The following is a 14,389-nucleotide window of genomic DNA, read 5'->3' on the forward strand; positions in this document are numbered from 1 at the left end:
TCGGAGTTGTGGGGATCTGGAACGCTGGACCTGAAAAGACGATGCAAGCTGATGCCATAAATAATCTTGAAATAAAGTTGGATGGTATTTGAAGATGAGGCACGTACATGGTTAGGGACAAAGAACGGGTGTTGGGACTGAGCAAAGCTGCTCTGTCAAAGAGCCAGCAGTCAGACGGGCCCATTGGCCTCCTCCTGTGAATTCTAACATTTATGGCGCGACCTTGCAAGGTCACCGGAGATCTCAAACATGGTGTAGGGATCGAGGATTTTCTCGGAGCTGACCACGCCTCATTGAATTCTGAGGCGTCTCTCCTAACACTCCCACTTTTCTATACCTTGTTCCCAATCCTGCTACCTGAGAATCCACACCTTCCTTCGCAGTACCTCATGCAATGAACTATTTCCCCTCGACCCTTATCAATAACTTCAGTACAACTCCCCAAACCTTGTGACAGCTTCACCTTGATGGAACTGTCAATCAACTCATTCAACTGGAGACAGTTACAGGGAGATTACTGAATAAAGGCTCCTCTCCAGACTGCATTATCACTTGACCACACTCCTAATGCAGACATGTCATTGGAGGAGTTAATATCCCCAGAATATATTTCCACCCCATGGTTGAATGTTAGTTGTCCGCTGCTGAATCTCTTATCAGCGAAAGACGGTCTCTGCCAGCTATTTCATCCACTGTTTAATCTGAAATATTGCATCGCATGTTAAAACACAATTTTCTCCAAAAAAGAGCAAGCCTGTCTTATGATTACACTTTCATTCTCGTAACAGAAACTCACTTCACATGCAAAAGTTAAAAGTTAACTTTACTACAATATAAAGAGACGTCTCGACACCTTGGGATGTTTTACTATGTTACAGGCGCTATATAAATACAAGTTGTTGTTGTTGTAGACCATTTAATTAACTCTCTGCTCACACATTAGGTGGACCTATGGGTGGAGGTGCCCTCCACTCCAGTTGTGGATTGTGATCAGCCACCAAGTTATTCTGTTGTTAAGAACATAAGAAATAGGAGCAGGAGCAGGTCATTTGGCCCCTCGAGCCTGCTCCGCCATTCAATAAGATCATGGCTGATCTGACCATGGACTCAGCTCCACTTCCCTGCCCGCTCCCCATAACCCTTTACTCCCTTATCGCTATCTCTGTCTACCTCTGCCTTAAATATAATCAATGACCCAGCCTCCACAGCAATATGGGGCAGAGAATTCCACAGATTTACAACCCTCTGAGAGAAGAAATTTCTCCTCTTCTCAGTTTTAAATGGGCGGCCCCTTATTCTGAGACTATGCCCCCTAGTTTTAGTTTCCCCCATGAATGGAAATATCCTCTCTGTATCCACCTTGTCCAGACCCCTCATTATCTTATAATTTTCAATAAGATCACCTCTCATTCTTCTGAATTCCAATGAGTATAGGCCCAACCTACTCAACCTTTCCTCATAAGTCAAGCCCCTCATCCCCGGAATCAACCTAGTGAACCTTCTCTGAACTGCCTCCAATGCAAGTATATCTTTCCTTAAATACCGAGACCAAAACTGTACGCAGTGCTCCAGGTGTGGCCTCACCAATACCCTGTACAGGACTTCCCTGCTTTTATACTCCATCCCTCTTGCAATAAAGGCCAACATTCCATTTGCCTTCCTGATCACTTGCTGTACCTGCATACTAACTTTTGGTGTTTCATGCACAAGGACCCCCAGGTCCTCCTGTACTGCAGCACTTTACAATTTTTCTCCATTTAAATGTTGCATCGTCCATAACATCGCTCGTCTCTGCCCCACCTCCGCCCATCTGCTACTGAAACCTGCATCCATGCCTTCGTAACGTCCAGACTCGACTATTCCCAATGCTCTTCTGGCCGGCATCCCATCTTCCACACTCCATAAACTTGAGCTCATCTAAAACTCGGCTGCGCGTGTGTCCTAACTCGCACCAAGTCCCACTCGCCCATCATTCCCTGTGCTTGCTGACCTACATTAAGCAACGTCTCGATTTCAAAATCCTCGTCTTTGTTTTCAAATCTCTCCATGGCTTCGACCCTCCCTATCTCTGTAATCTCCTCCAGCCCCACAACCCCCCACCCCCGCCCTGAGATGTCTGAGTTCCTCTAATTCTGTCCTCTTGCACATCCCTGAATTTCATCGCTCCACCATCAGTGGCTGTGTCTGGGTCTCAAGCTCTGGAACTCCCCGCCTAAACCTCGCATAATACTCCTGTGAAGTGCCTTGGAACGTTTCACTACCCTAAAGGCACTATATAAATACAAGTTGTTGTTGTTGATACCCTTATCTATTCTAATCATATGGATCTCCGCCTTGAAAGCTCCATTTGACCCCCAGCATCCACAGCTTTTTTGTGGGATTTCCACCTCCCACTGTGTGAAAAGATGTTTCCTGATCCCACTCCTGAAAGGCCTAATTCTCATTTTAAGATGATGTTCCTTCATTCGCGGAGAGCTTACATCTGTCAGAGTGTTAATCAGCCTGTGAATCCTTTCACTCTTCTCCAGGAGAGAACGTGAAGCTTCAACAACTTGCATTTATATAGCGCCTTTCATCCCAAGGCGCTTCCCAGGAGCGTAATCAGACAAGATTTGACACCGAGCCACGTAAGGAGATATTAGGACAGGTGACCAAAAGCTTGGTCAAAGAGGTAGGCTTTAAGAAGCATCTTTAAGGAGGAAAGAGAGTTAGAGAGACAGAGAGGTTCGGGCAGGGAGTTCCAGAGTTTGGGGCCCAGGCAACAGAAGGCACGGCTACCGATGGTTGAGCGATCACTATCGGGGATGTTCAAGAGGGCAGACATCACTGTGCGGGTTGTGAGACAGTGTATCGAGGGATATGGCGGGTGAATGGTGCAGATGAACCATGGCCTAATGTAGGCTCGAGGGGCTGAACGGCCTTCGCCTGTGCTACTATTCCAAACAGCCGCCATGCACTTGCTGTCGATGCTGACAGGTTTATTGGTGCTCCTTTAAACTCTAAGGTACCACGGCAAGGTACAGCGCGAGCTGGTGCAGGAGGGCGACGGCAGTGAAGAGTGACGTCATGAAGGTCCAGGTCGGTGATTGGAGCATGGGCAGGTACAGCAGGAGCAGCGAGGTCGGGGCGAAGGAGCGGCGAGAGATTGTAGAGGGACGTGATCGGGGCCTAGGAGAGGCGAGGGCTTAGCGGCAGCACGGGCCCAGCCCACACTGCGATATGTGTGCGCACTAGGCCCGTGCAGCAGAGCTGGTCTCCAGGCGTCTTGGTTAATCCTCGCCACTGGACCAAGAACTAGCTCTGTCAAGCCCGTGTGGTGGCTGGTGTGCAACGGCCACCACACGTTAAAAAAAATCCACCCACAGGTATCTTCCAACCTTCAGGATGTAGTTCAGAACCTGGAATATTAGCTCCTTCATTGAAACACCTGTGAACTTATCCTTTTTTGGCGTGGAAGCAAGTCATCCTCGTTTCGAGGGACTGCCTGTGATGATGATGAAGAAACTCTAAACGGAATCTGCCCTACTCTTCTGCTGGTCTCCCTTCCTCTGACTTTCATTTTTCTTTCGTTGCTCCGCAGGGTTTTCATACCAAGTTACACCTCCCGGGTGACGGTGCAGCTCTCAGATTGCAGCAGCAGCAACAGGACGGTCAGAGGTTGCCCCGTGCTGCTGAAGGTCAGGGCCAAGGCCCCGCCCCTGCACAACTCCAGCCGTGTAGATTGCCGGGATCAGCGTGTCTGCGAGCTGCAGGACCAGGTGCCGTTCTGGCAGCAGTGGTACTACATCCTGGTGGAGAGGTCCATTCGCAATGCCGATGTGTACTTCCGGGTTGGGGTTCACGTCAGAGGTAAGAGGTCAAGGTTCTCGGCCCCATATGATATGCTGGGGTTTATACTCCACACGAGTCTTATGCTCCAGTGAAATGGGAGTTGGAGGGGCGGGGGGCGGGGGGCGGGTGTGGGAGCAGTTGTGGGGGGGGGGCGGTGGGTTCAGAGGTGAGGAGTTATCATCAGTTACATGGCACACGGCAAGGATGTGAATAATAGGTTCACCAGAGGTCTGATTGTGGTTTAAAGAGATATTAATGACCGATCTCTCGCTCTTCCATCGTTCCTAAACTCACCAATGGTGTCAGCCGTGGCTCAGTGGGCAGCGCTCTCTCCTCTGAGTCAGAGGTCACACGGGTTCAAGTCCCACTCCAGAGACTTGAGCGCATAATCCAGGCTGACACTCTGGTGCCAGTACCGAGGGAGTGCGGCACTGTCGGAGGTGCCGTCTTTTGGATGAGGCGTTAAACCGAGGCCCCGTCTACCCTGTCAGGAGAACGTGCGACCTGCTGTGTTCAGCTAACCTGTCCCCTGGAAACTAGTGAACTATTTGTTTACATAGAATATACAGGCCATTCGGCCCAGTCTGTGCTGGGGTTTATACTCCACACGAGTCTCCTCCCATTCCACCTGCCTCGTCTCAGCCTTTCAGCCCATCTTTCTCTTCCCTTCTGTCTCATGTACTACTCTCGTTTCCTTTCGAAAGAATCCAAGCTATTTGCCTCAACCACTTCCTGTGGCAGTGAGTTCCACGTTCTAACCACTCTGAGTAAAGTCATTTATCTTTATTTTCCTATTGGATTTATTAGCGACTATTTTGTATTATGGCCTCAAGTTTTGGATTCTCCCACAAGTGAATGGCCTACTCCTGCACCTATTTTCTATGTTTCGACCTTGGGCCATTTAACGAGTTGTTACCTCTGTATTTACCCATTTATAAAGCTCTGCTTATTTCAGGCAAAGTCTTCTCTTCACTAAGCTTCAATCAGCTGTTCGCACTGTGATATGTTAATAGGTAGGAGAGGCCATGCTAGTCTGAAAAAAAAACGCCCAATCTCGTCTGATCTCAGAAGCTAAGCAGAGTCAGGCCTGGTTAGTACATGGATGGGAGACCACCTGGGAATACCAGGTGCAGTAGGCTTCCCCCCTTGCAGGGGACATTTGTTAGCCTGGGTTAGCTGGAGCTACCTGGGTGAAGAATTGTTAACACCCTAATTAACATCATTGGGAGTGCTGTGCCTGGGTAGCTCCAGCCATCCCAGGTGAAGACATCTTCTCCCCCCACCTGAAGACCACCTATAAGACTGTGTTTTGGTTTACCATCCGGGGAGTGCACTCCAGCAAATACCCACCCAGCACTGTGAGGGGAGACCCACTCTCACAGCTTCCCTCTTTCCCACTCCCCTCTCTCTCTGAGAGCCCCTTTCTCCTCTTAATTAAAAATAATTATTTAAAAAAAAATAGGTAGAAGATCAGCCATGATCTTATTGAATGGCGGGGGGGGGGGCTATATGGCTTGCTCCTTCTCCTATTTCTTATATTGAGCTACCTCCTGTCTCCCCTGATACACAACCACACGTTTCGAGTAAGCACCAGACTCCGTCGTGGAGTATATGAAACAGACTGTATTGATACGCAGAAAGGTGATCGGCCTTTAACTGTACACAGAGAGTGACTTTACCGGTTCTGTATCTTTCGAGCACTCTCTGAGATACTGTGGGAAACCATGATCCTTTATACACCATATTTTAAATACACCAAAGGAAAATGTCAAAATGACATTTCTATTTCCCAAATCCTCTGGAAACAGGCTATCGTTTGCAATTGTTTACCTCAGAACCATTTCCCCTACACAAGATTTCCTTTACCCACTGGTATCTTTAGCAAAAGGACTCGTTACCCGTTTTATTACCCTCAAACCAAACCATTCATGGGTGATGTCATTACTGATTCTCATTCCCTTATACAAGCACTTTACATCTCAGCACACAAGCAATGCTTTCTCCTCACGCCACTTCAATGTCGTCCTGTTTATATCGGAAAGCCAGACAATGCATTCCTTTTATCACACTTCAAAGACAACCTGTGTAACAAAAACGTTCGACTGTCAGCTGTGGCTCAGTGGGTAGCACACTCGCCTCTGAGTCAAAAGGTCGTGGGTTCAAGTTCCCACCCCAGGGACCTGAGCACAAAAATCAAGGGTGATGATCCAATGCAGTGCTGAGGGAGTGCTGCACTGTCAGAGGTGCCGTTTTTCGGATAAGACATTAAACGTCTGCCCTCTCAGGTGGATGTAAAAGATCCCACAGCACTATTTCGAGGAAGAGCAGGGGGGTTATCCCTGGTGTTTCAGCCAATATTTACCCCTCAATCAACATAACAAAAAAAACAGATTATCTGGTCATTATCTCATTGCTGTTTGTGGGAGCTTGCTGAGTGCAAATTGGCTGCCGTGTTTCTCACATTACAACAGTGACTACACTTCAAAAGTACTGTATTGGCGGAAAGCACTTTAAGTCGTCCGGTGGTTATGAAAGGCGCTATATAAATGTAAGTTTTCTTTGTTAAACTTTTAACCCCCTCCCCCCCACCGCCCCCCCATCCCCCGCAATGTACATGTCTCCAGGATGTCTATCATGATAAACTGCGAATATCTCCATGCTGCGATCCTGGGTGCGATGGCTTAGGAGAGTCTATTGCTAAATGGAGTTTTCCTATATTTTATAAAAATATGCTATTTTTTTAAATAGCAGAATTGTTGGTCACCAGAGGACACAGATTTAAGATAATTGGCAACAATCCAGAGGGGAGATGAGGGGAGATCTTTTTACGTAGCAAGTTGTGATCTGGAATGCGCTGCGTGAAGGGGACGGTTGAAGCAGATTCAATGGTATCTTTCAAAAAAGAAATTGGATAAATACTCGAAAAGGAGAAATTTTACAGAGCTATGGGCAAAGTGGGACTAATTGGTTAACTCAATCAAAGAGCCGGCACAGGCTCGATGGGCTGAATGGCCTCCTTCTGTGCTGTGCGATTCTAAAATACAAAGTGTATAACTACATGTGCAGGAAGTGTATCCAGCTGCAGCTCCTGACATACCGCATTGTGGCACTGGAGCTGCGCATGGATTCACTCTGGAGCATCTGCGATGCTGAAGATGTCGTGAATAGCACGTTTAGTGAGTTGGTCACACCGCAGGTAAAGGTTACTCATGCAGATAGGGAATGGGTGCCCATCAGGCAGAGCAGTGGAAGGAACATAGTGCAGGGGTCTCCTGCGGTCATCTCTCTCCAAAACAGATACACCACCTTGGGTACTGTTGGGGGAGATGGCTCATCAGGGGAAGGTAGCAGCAGCCAAGTCCATGGCACCAGAGATGGCTCTGCTGCACAGGAGGGCAGGAAAAAGAGTGGCAGAGCTATAGTGATAAGGGATTCTATTATAAGGGGAATAGATAGGCGTTTGTGCACCCGCAAACGAGACTCCCGGAGTATATGTTGCCTCCCTGGTGCAAGGGCCAAGGATGTCTCGGAGTGGCTGCAGTGCATTCTGGAGGGGGGGGGGGAGGGGGCGGTGAAAAGCCAGCTGTTGTGGTACATATAGGTACCAACGATATAGGTAAAGAACGGGATGAGGTCCTACAAGCTGAATTTAGGGAGCTAGGAGCTAAATGAAAAAGTAGGACCTGAAAGGTAGTAATCTCAGGATTGCTACCAGTGCCACATGCTAGTCAGAGTAGGAATTGCAGGATAGCTCAGATGAATACATGGCTTGAGGAATGGTGCAAGGGGGAGGGATTCAAATTCCTGGGACATTGGAACCGGTTCTGGGGGAGGTGGGACCAGTACAAACCGGACGGTCTGCAACTGGGCAGGACCGGAACCGATATCCTAGGGGGAGTGTTTGCTAGTGCTGTTGGGGAGAGTTTAAACTAAAAAGGCAGGGGGATGGGAATCTATGCAGGGAGGCAGAGAGAAGTAAAAAGGGGGCAGAAGCAAAAGGTAGGAAGGAGAAAAGCAAGAGTGGAGGGCAGAGAAATCAAGGGCAAAAATCAAAATGGGCCACATTACAACATAATTCTAAAAGGACAAAGAGTGTTAAAAAAACAAGCCTGAAGGCTCTGAGTGTCAATGCGAGGAGCATTCGTAATAAGGTGGATGAATTAACTGCACAGATAGCTGTTAATGGATAAGATGTAATTGGGATTACGGAGACATGGCTCCAAGGTAACCAAGGCTGGGAACTCAACATCCAGGGTATTCAATATTCAGGAAGGACAGACAGGAAGGAAAAGGAGGTGGGGTAGAGTTATTGGTTAAAGAGGAGATTAATGCAATAGTAAGGAAGGACATTAGCTTGGATAATGTGGAATCTATATGGGTAGAGCTGCGAAACACCAAAGGGCAGAAAATGTTAGTGGGAGTTGTGTACAGACCACCAAAAAGTAGTAAGGAGGTTGGGGATGGCATCAAACAGGAAATTAGGGACTCGTGCAATAAGGGTACAGCAGTTATCATGGGTGACTTTAATCTGCATATTGATTGGGCTAACCAAACTGGTAGCAATACTATGGAGAAGGATTTCCTGCAGTGTATAAGGGATAGTTTTCTGGACCAATATGTCAAGGAACCAACTAGAGAGCAGGCCATCCTAGACTGGGTGTTGTGTAATGAGAGAGGATTAATTAGCAATCCGATCGTGCGGAAGCCCTTGGGGAAGAATGACTATAATATGGTAGAATTCTTCATTAAGCTGGAGAGTGACACAGTTAATCCAGCGACTAGGGTCCTGAACTTAAAAAAAGGAAACTTTGACGGTATGAGACGTGAATTGGCTAGGATAGACTGGCGAATGATACGAATAAAGGGTTGATGGTGGATAGGCAATGGCAGACATTTAAATATCACATGGATGAACAACAACAATTGTACATCCCTGTGTGGTGTAAGAATAAAAAAGGGAAGGTAGCTCAACCGTGGCTAACAAGGGAAATTAGGAAAAGTGTTAAATCCAAGGAAGAGGCATATAAATTGGCCAGAAAAAGCCAATTAAACAATTACTTTGGTTCTGTCTTCACTAAGGAAGACAAGAATAACCTGCCAAAACTACTAGGGGACAGAGGGTCTAGCGAGAAGGGAGAACTGAGGGAAATCCTTATTAGTCAGGAAATGGTGTTAGGGAAATTGAAGGGACTGAAGTCTGATAAATCCCCAGGGCCTGATAGTCTGCATCCCAGAGTACTTAAGGAAGTGGCCCTAGAAATAATAGATGCATTGGTGGTCATTTTCCAACACTCTATAGACTCTGGTTCAGTTTCTATGGATTGGAGGGTAGCTAATGTAACCCCACTTTTTAAAAAAGGAGGGAGAGAGAAAACAGGGAATTATAGACCTGTTAGCCTGACATCAGTGGTGGGGAAAATGCAGGAATCAATTATTAAAGATCAGGGGCCCAAGTTTCCACAGGATAAAAAACGGGCGCCCCTCCGAGCTGGGCGCCCGTTTTTCGCGCCTAAAACGGCGCCAGAAAAAAAACACGCTATTCTGGAGCGCTTTGCAGCTCCTTGTCTGTTTGGCGCGGCGCCCAGGGGGGCGGAGCCTACACTCACGCCGATTTTGTAAGTGGGAGGGGGCGGGTACTATTTAAATTAGTTTTTTTCCTGCCGGCAACGCTGCGCGTTGGAACGTTCGCGCATGCTCAGTGTGAAAAAAAACATTGGCACTCGGCCATTTTTGTAGTTCTTTGTTGCTGTTTAATTTTTGAACATTTTTTAATAAAATCACATTGCCATCAGCACTGAGGCTACCCTTCTCACTGTCTCCTTCCCCTCCCTCCCCTCCGCGGCAACAAGCCGCTGTCTCCTTCCCCTCCCTCCACGGCAACAAGCCGCTGTCTCCTTCCCCTCCCTCCCCTGTGCGGCAACAAGCCGCTGTCTCCTTCCCCTCCCTCCCCTCCACGGCAACAAGCCGCTGTCTCCTTCCCCTCCCTCCCCTGCGCGGCAACAAACGGCGGTTTCCTTCGAACGATGGCTGAAGCACTTTCAGACAGGTAGGAAGATGGTTTATTTAATCTTTTCTTTGCTTATAAATGTTTATTCAGGTTGGATTTATTTGTATAATATTTGTAGAAGTATAAATAAGGATTGATTGTAGAATTTAATGAGTTCCCTCCCCCCCCCCCACCTCGTTCTGGAAGCCTAATTTGTAACCTGCGCCTGATTTTTTAATGTGTAGAACAGGTTTTTTCAGTTCTACAAAAATCTTCACTTGCTCCATTCTACTTTAGTTTGGAGTACGTTTTCACTGTGGAAACTTTGAAATCAGGCGTCAGTGTCCGGACACGCCCCCTTTTGAAGAAAAAATTCTGTTCTAAAGTAGAACTGTTCTACCTGACTAGAACTGCAGAAAAAAAATGTGGAGAATTGCGATTTCTAAGATAGTCCGTTCTCCACCAGTTGCTCCTAAAAATCAGGCGCGAATCATGTGGAAACTTGGGCCCATAATAGCAGAACATTTGGAAAGCAGTGACGGGATCGGTCCAAGTCAGCATGGATTAATGAAAGGGAAATCATGCTTGACAAATCTTCTAGAGTTTTTTGAGGATGTAACTAGTAGATTGGATAAGGGAGAACCAGCGGATGTGGTGTATTTGGACTTTCAAAAGGCTTTTGACAAGGCCCACACAAGAGATTAGTGTGCAAAATTAAGGCACATGGTATTGGGGGTAATGTACTGACGTGGATAGAGAACTGTTTGGCAGATGGAAAGCAAAGAGTGGGAATAACCAGGTCCTTTTCAGAATGGCAGGCAGTGACTAGTGGGTTACCGCACGGTTCAGTGCTGGGACCCCAGCTATTTACAATATACATTAATGAATTAGACGAAGGAATTGAATGTAATATCTCCAAGTTTACAGATGACACTCGGCTGGGTGGCAGTGTGAGCTGTGAGGAGGATGCTAGGAGGCTGCAGGGTGACTTGGACAGGTTTGGTGAATGGACAAATGCATGACAGATGCAGTATAATGTGGATAAATGTGAGGTTACTCACTTTTGGCAAAAACAGGAAGGCAGAATATTATCTGAATGGTGACAGATTAGTAAAAGGGGAGGTGCAACAAGACCTGGGTGTCATGGTACATCAGTCATCAGTCATTTCTTTACAGCAGGCTGTAAAGAAAGCAAATGGCATGCTGGCCTTCATAGCTAGGGGATTTGAGTATAGGGGCAGGGAGGTCTTACTGCAGTTGTACAGGGCCTTGGTGAGACCACACCTTGAGTATTGTGTTCAGTTTTGGTCTCCTAATCTGAGGAAGGACATTCTTGCTATTGAGGGAGTGCAGCGAAGGTTCACCAGACTGATTCCCGGGATGGCAGGACTGGCATATGAAGAAAGATTGGATCGACTAGGCTTATATTCACTGGAATTTAGAAGAATGAGAGGGGATCTCATAGAAACATATAAAATTCTGATGGGATTGGACAGGTTAGATGCAGGAAGAATGTTCCCGATGTTGGGGAAGTCCAGAACCAGGGGTCACAGTCTAAAGATAAGGGGTATGCCATTTAGGAACGAGATGAGGAGAAACTTCTTCACTCAGAGAATTGTGAACATGTGGAATTCTCTACCACAGAAAGTTGTTGTGGTCAGTTCATGACATATATTCAAAAGGGAGTTAGATGTGGCCCTTACTGCTAAAGGGATCAAGGGGTATGGAGAGAAAGCAGGAAAGGGGTACTGAAGTTGCATGATCAGCCACTGAATGGTGGTGCAGGCTCAAAGGGCCGAATGGCCTACTCCTGCACCTATTTTCTACGTTTCTATGTTTTATCCTTAACTACCCACCCTTCCCACTCCACATGGGGAGAAATAGCAGCAACCAAACAGGCTGAGTCACTGCAGTGGCTGTGGGGCAGTTTTAATGATCAGCTATTAGATTGTCGACTTGGAGCATCCGGTAATTGTTGAGTGACTGCCCCAGGTGGAGATCTGGCCCAGATAATTGTCGGGGAGGCTGACAAGCAAAGGCTGACCTTTAATATCTAGACCATGTCTCACTGAGAGGCCACAGAAACCGCCAGATTTTGAGTTACTGTTGCAATACGGCTGCTTTTTCATGACCGCCATAGACAGCACCGAACATGTGGTGCGGTAATGCAGTGTTTAATAGAGGCCTGGACTATTAAGGCGCATCAATTTGCGACAGTAAAATGCTCTGATTAGGTCTCCTTGATCACATGACCTGATTGCTGATTGATCCCCTTGGAGGATAGGACAAACCCAGCAGTTTCTCTGGAATGTGCAATGAGAACCGCCCTGCCCACGTAATCAGTGACTTTGCAAAGTGTAGTTTGAGCCATTCTGACTGTTGACTCCAGACAGGAGAGAGTTCCCCCTCCGAGCCCAAGTTCTTGCCCCTGCCCTGCCAGCCCAGCTTCTGCCCCATCCCAGCCCAAGTTCCTGACCCCTCCCCAGCCCAAGTTCCTTATCCCCCCCCAGCCCAAGTTCCTTATCCCCCCCCAGCCAAATTCCTTATTCCCCCCCCCCCAGCCCAAGTTCCTGACCCCTCCCCAGTCCAAGTTCCTTATCCCCCCCAGCCCAAGTTCCTGACCCCCCCAGCCCAAGTTCCTTATCCCCCCCCAGCCCAAGTTCCTTATCCCCCCCCAGCCCAAGTTCCTGACCCCTCCCCAGTCTAAGTTCCTTATCCCCCCCCAGCCTAAGTTCCTTATCCCCCCCCAGCCCAAGTTCCTGACCCCCCAGCCCAAGTTCCTTATCCCCCCCCAGCCCAAGTTCCTTATCCCCCCCCAGCCCAAGTTCCTTATCCCCCCCCAGCCCAAGTTCCTGACCCTTCCCCAGCCCAAGTTCCTGACCCCCCCCAGCCCAAGTTCCTTATCCCCCCCAGCCCAAGTTCCTTATTCCCCCCCCAGCCCAAGTTCCTTATCCCCCCCTAGCCCAAGATCCTGACCCTTCCCCAGCCCAAGTTCCTGATCTCCCCCCCAGCCCAAGTTCCTTATCCTCCCCCAGCCCAAGGTCCTTATCCCTCCCCAGCCCAAGTTCCTGACCCTTCCCCAGCCCAAGTTCCTGATCTCCCCCCCAGCCCAAGTTCCTTATCCCCCCCCAGCCCAAGTTCCTTATCCCCCCCCAGCCCAAGTTCCTTATCCGCCGCCACCCCCGCAGCCCAAGTTCCTGACCTCATCCGAGCCTAAGTTGCTTACCCCTTAGCCCAGGTTCCTGATCTACCTCGCCCATGTTCTTACTCCATCATAGCCCAAGTTCCTGACCTTACTCCTCCCCCACCGCACCGCGCCATAGATGGGGCATTGTGTGTGGGTCACAAATTGTTAACAGGTTTATTGGGTATGAAGTGAATAGCGACAGTGTCGTGACTTTTGGATTTCATCCATTCCAATGATGTCACTTGCCACACACGCATGAGCTTTCCGAGAAATCAGCCAGGTGTATGGTGAGGAGAGAGAAAATGTGGTGCGGGGGTGAAGGGGGTTCGGTTGTAAGAATGTGATTCGTCTTCCCTGAATTCCCTCTCTCTCTCTCTCCCCTCTGATCCCCTCTCCCTCGTCCCCTCTCTCCACTCTCCCCAGTCTCGCGCTCTCTCTCTCCCCCGTCCTCTTTCTCCCCTCTTCCACAGTCTCTCTCGCTCTCTCTCTCTCCCCCAGTCTCTCTCTCTCTCTCTCTCTCTCTTTCTCCCCCCGCCAGTCTCTCCCTCCCCCCCAGTATCTCTCTCTCTCATCCCCCAGTCTCTCTCTCTCTCTCTCTCTTCACCCCCCCCCCCAGTCTCTCCCTCCCCCCCGCAGACTCTCTCTCTCAACCCCCCAGTCTCTCTCTCTCTCTCTCTCTCTGTGTCCCCAGTCTCTCCCTCCCCCCCCCAGCCTTTCTCTCTCTGTCCCCCCAGTCTCTCTCTCTCTCCCTCTGTCCCCCAGTCTCTCTCACCCCCAATCTCTCCCTCTCCCGCCCCTGTCTCTCTCACCCCCCAGCCTCTCTCTCTCTCTGTCCTCCCCAGTCTCTCTCTCTCTCTGACCCCCCAGTCTCTCTATCCACCATCTCTCTCTCTCTCTCCCCTACTCTATCTCGCTCTGAATCTCTCTCACACCCTCCCCCCACTCGCTCCGTGACTCTCTCTCCCCCCCAGTCTCTCTCTCTCCCTCCGATTTTTTTCTCTCCCACAGAATGCCCAGAAAATATTGGTTAGATAGGCGCAGCGATATTTTAGGCAAAGTCCTGGAGATAATCCAAAAGCCCTAGAAGCAGCTCCAGCGATTCATAGTTCGGCCCCACTTCCGGCTTCCTCGTATGTCGCACTGCACATGCACGGCCTGATCGAGTGCGCATGCGCAAAAAGGGGGCAGAGTCCAAGACGCACATGCGCAGAAGGACACATAAAAGTAATCACTCGGCAGAGATTGTGAGTTCGGAGGCAGTTTAGGGTCAACCATTTTGCTGTAGGACTGGAGTCACATATAGGCCAGACCACGTAAGGGCGGCTGGTTTGCTTCCCGAAAGGACATCAGTGAACCAGTTGTTTTCTTTAATGACAATCCAACAG

General features: G+C 48.8%; 1 protein-coding gene across 1 annotated transcript in view; it reads left to right on the forward strand.

Annotated features, from left to right (window-relative positions):
* tmem8b (transmembrane protein 8B) overlaps window positions 1-14,389 on the forward strand; it is a 354,968-nt gene that overhangs the window by 110,937 nt on the left and 229,642 nt on the right. Inside the window, exon 5 of the mRNA XM_070877086.1 lies at window positions 3,581-3,849. Coding sequence (XP_070733187.1) covers window positions 3,581-3,849 — 269 coding nt within the window. The remainder of the gene's footprint in view (window positions 1-3,580; window positions 3,850-14,389) is intronic.

Source organism: Pristiophorus japonicus, chromosome 1 (assembly GCF_044704955.1).
Source record: "Pristiophorus japonicus isolate sPriJap1 chromosome 1, sPriJap1.hap1, whole genome shotgun sequence".
Classification (NCBI taxonomy): Eukaryota; Metazoa; Chordata; class Chondrichthyes; family Pristiophoridae; genus Pristiophorus; species Pristiophorus japonicus.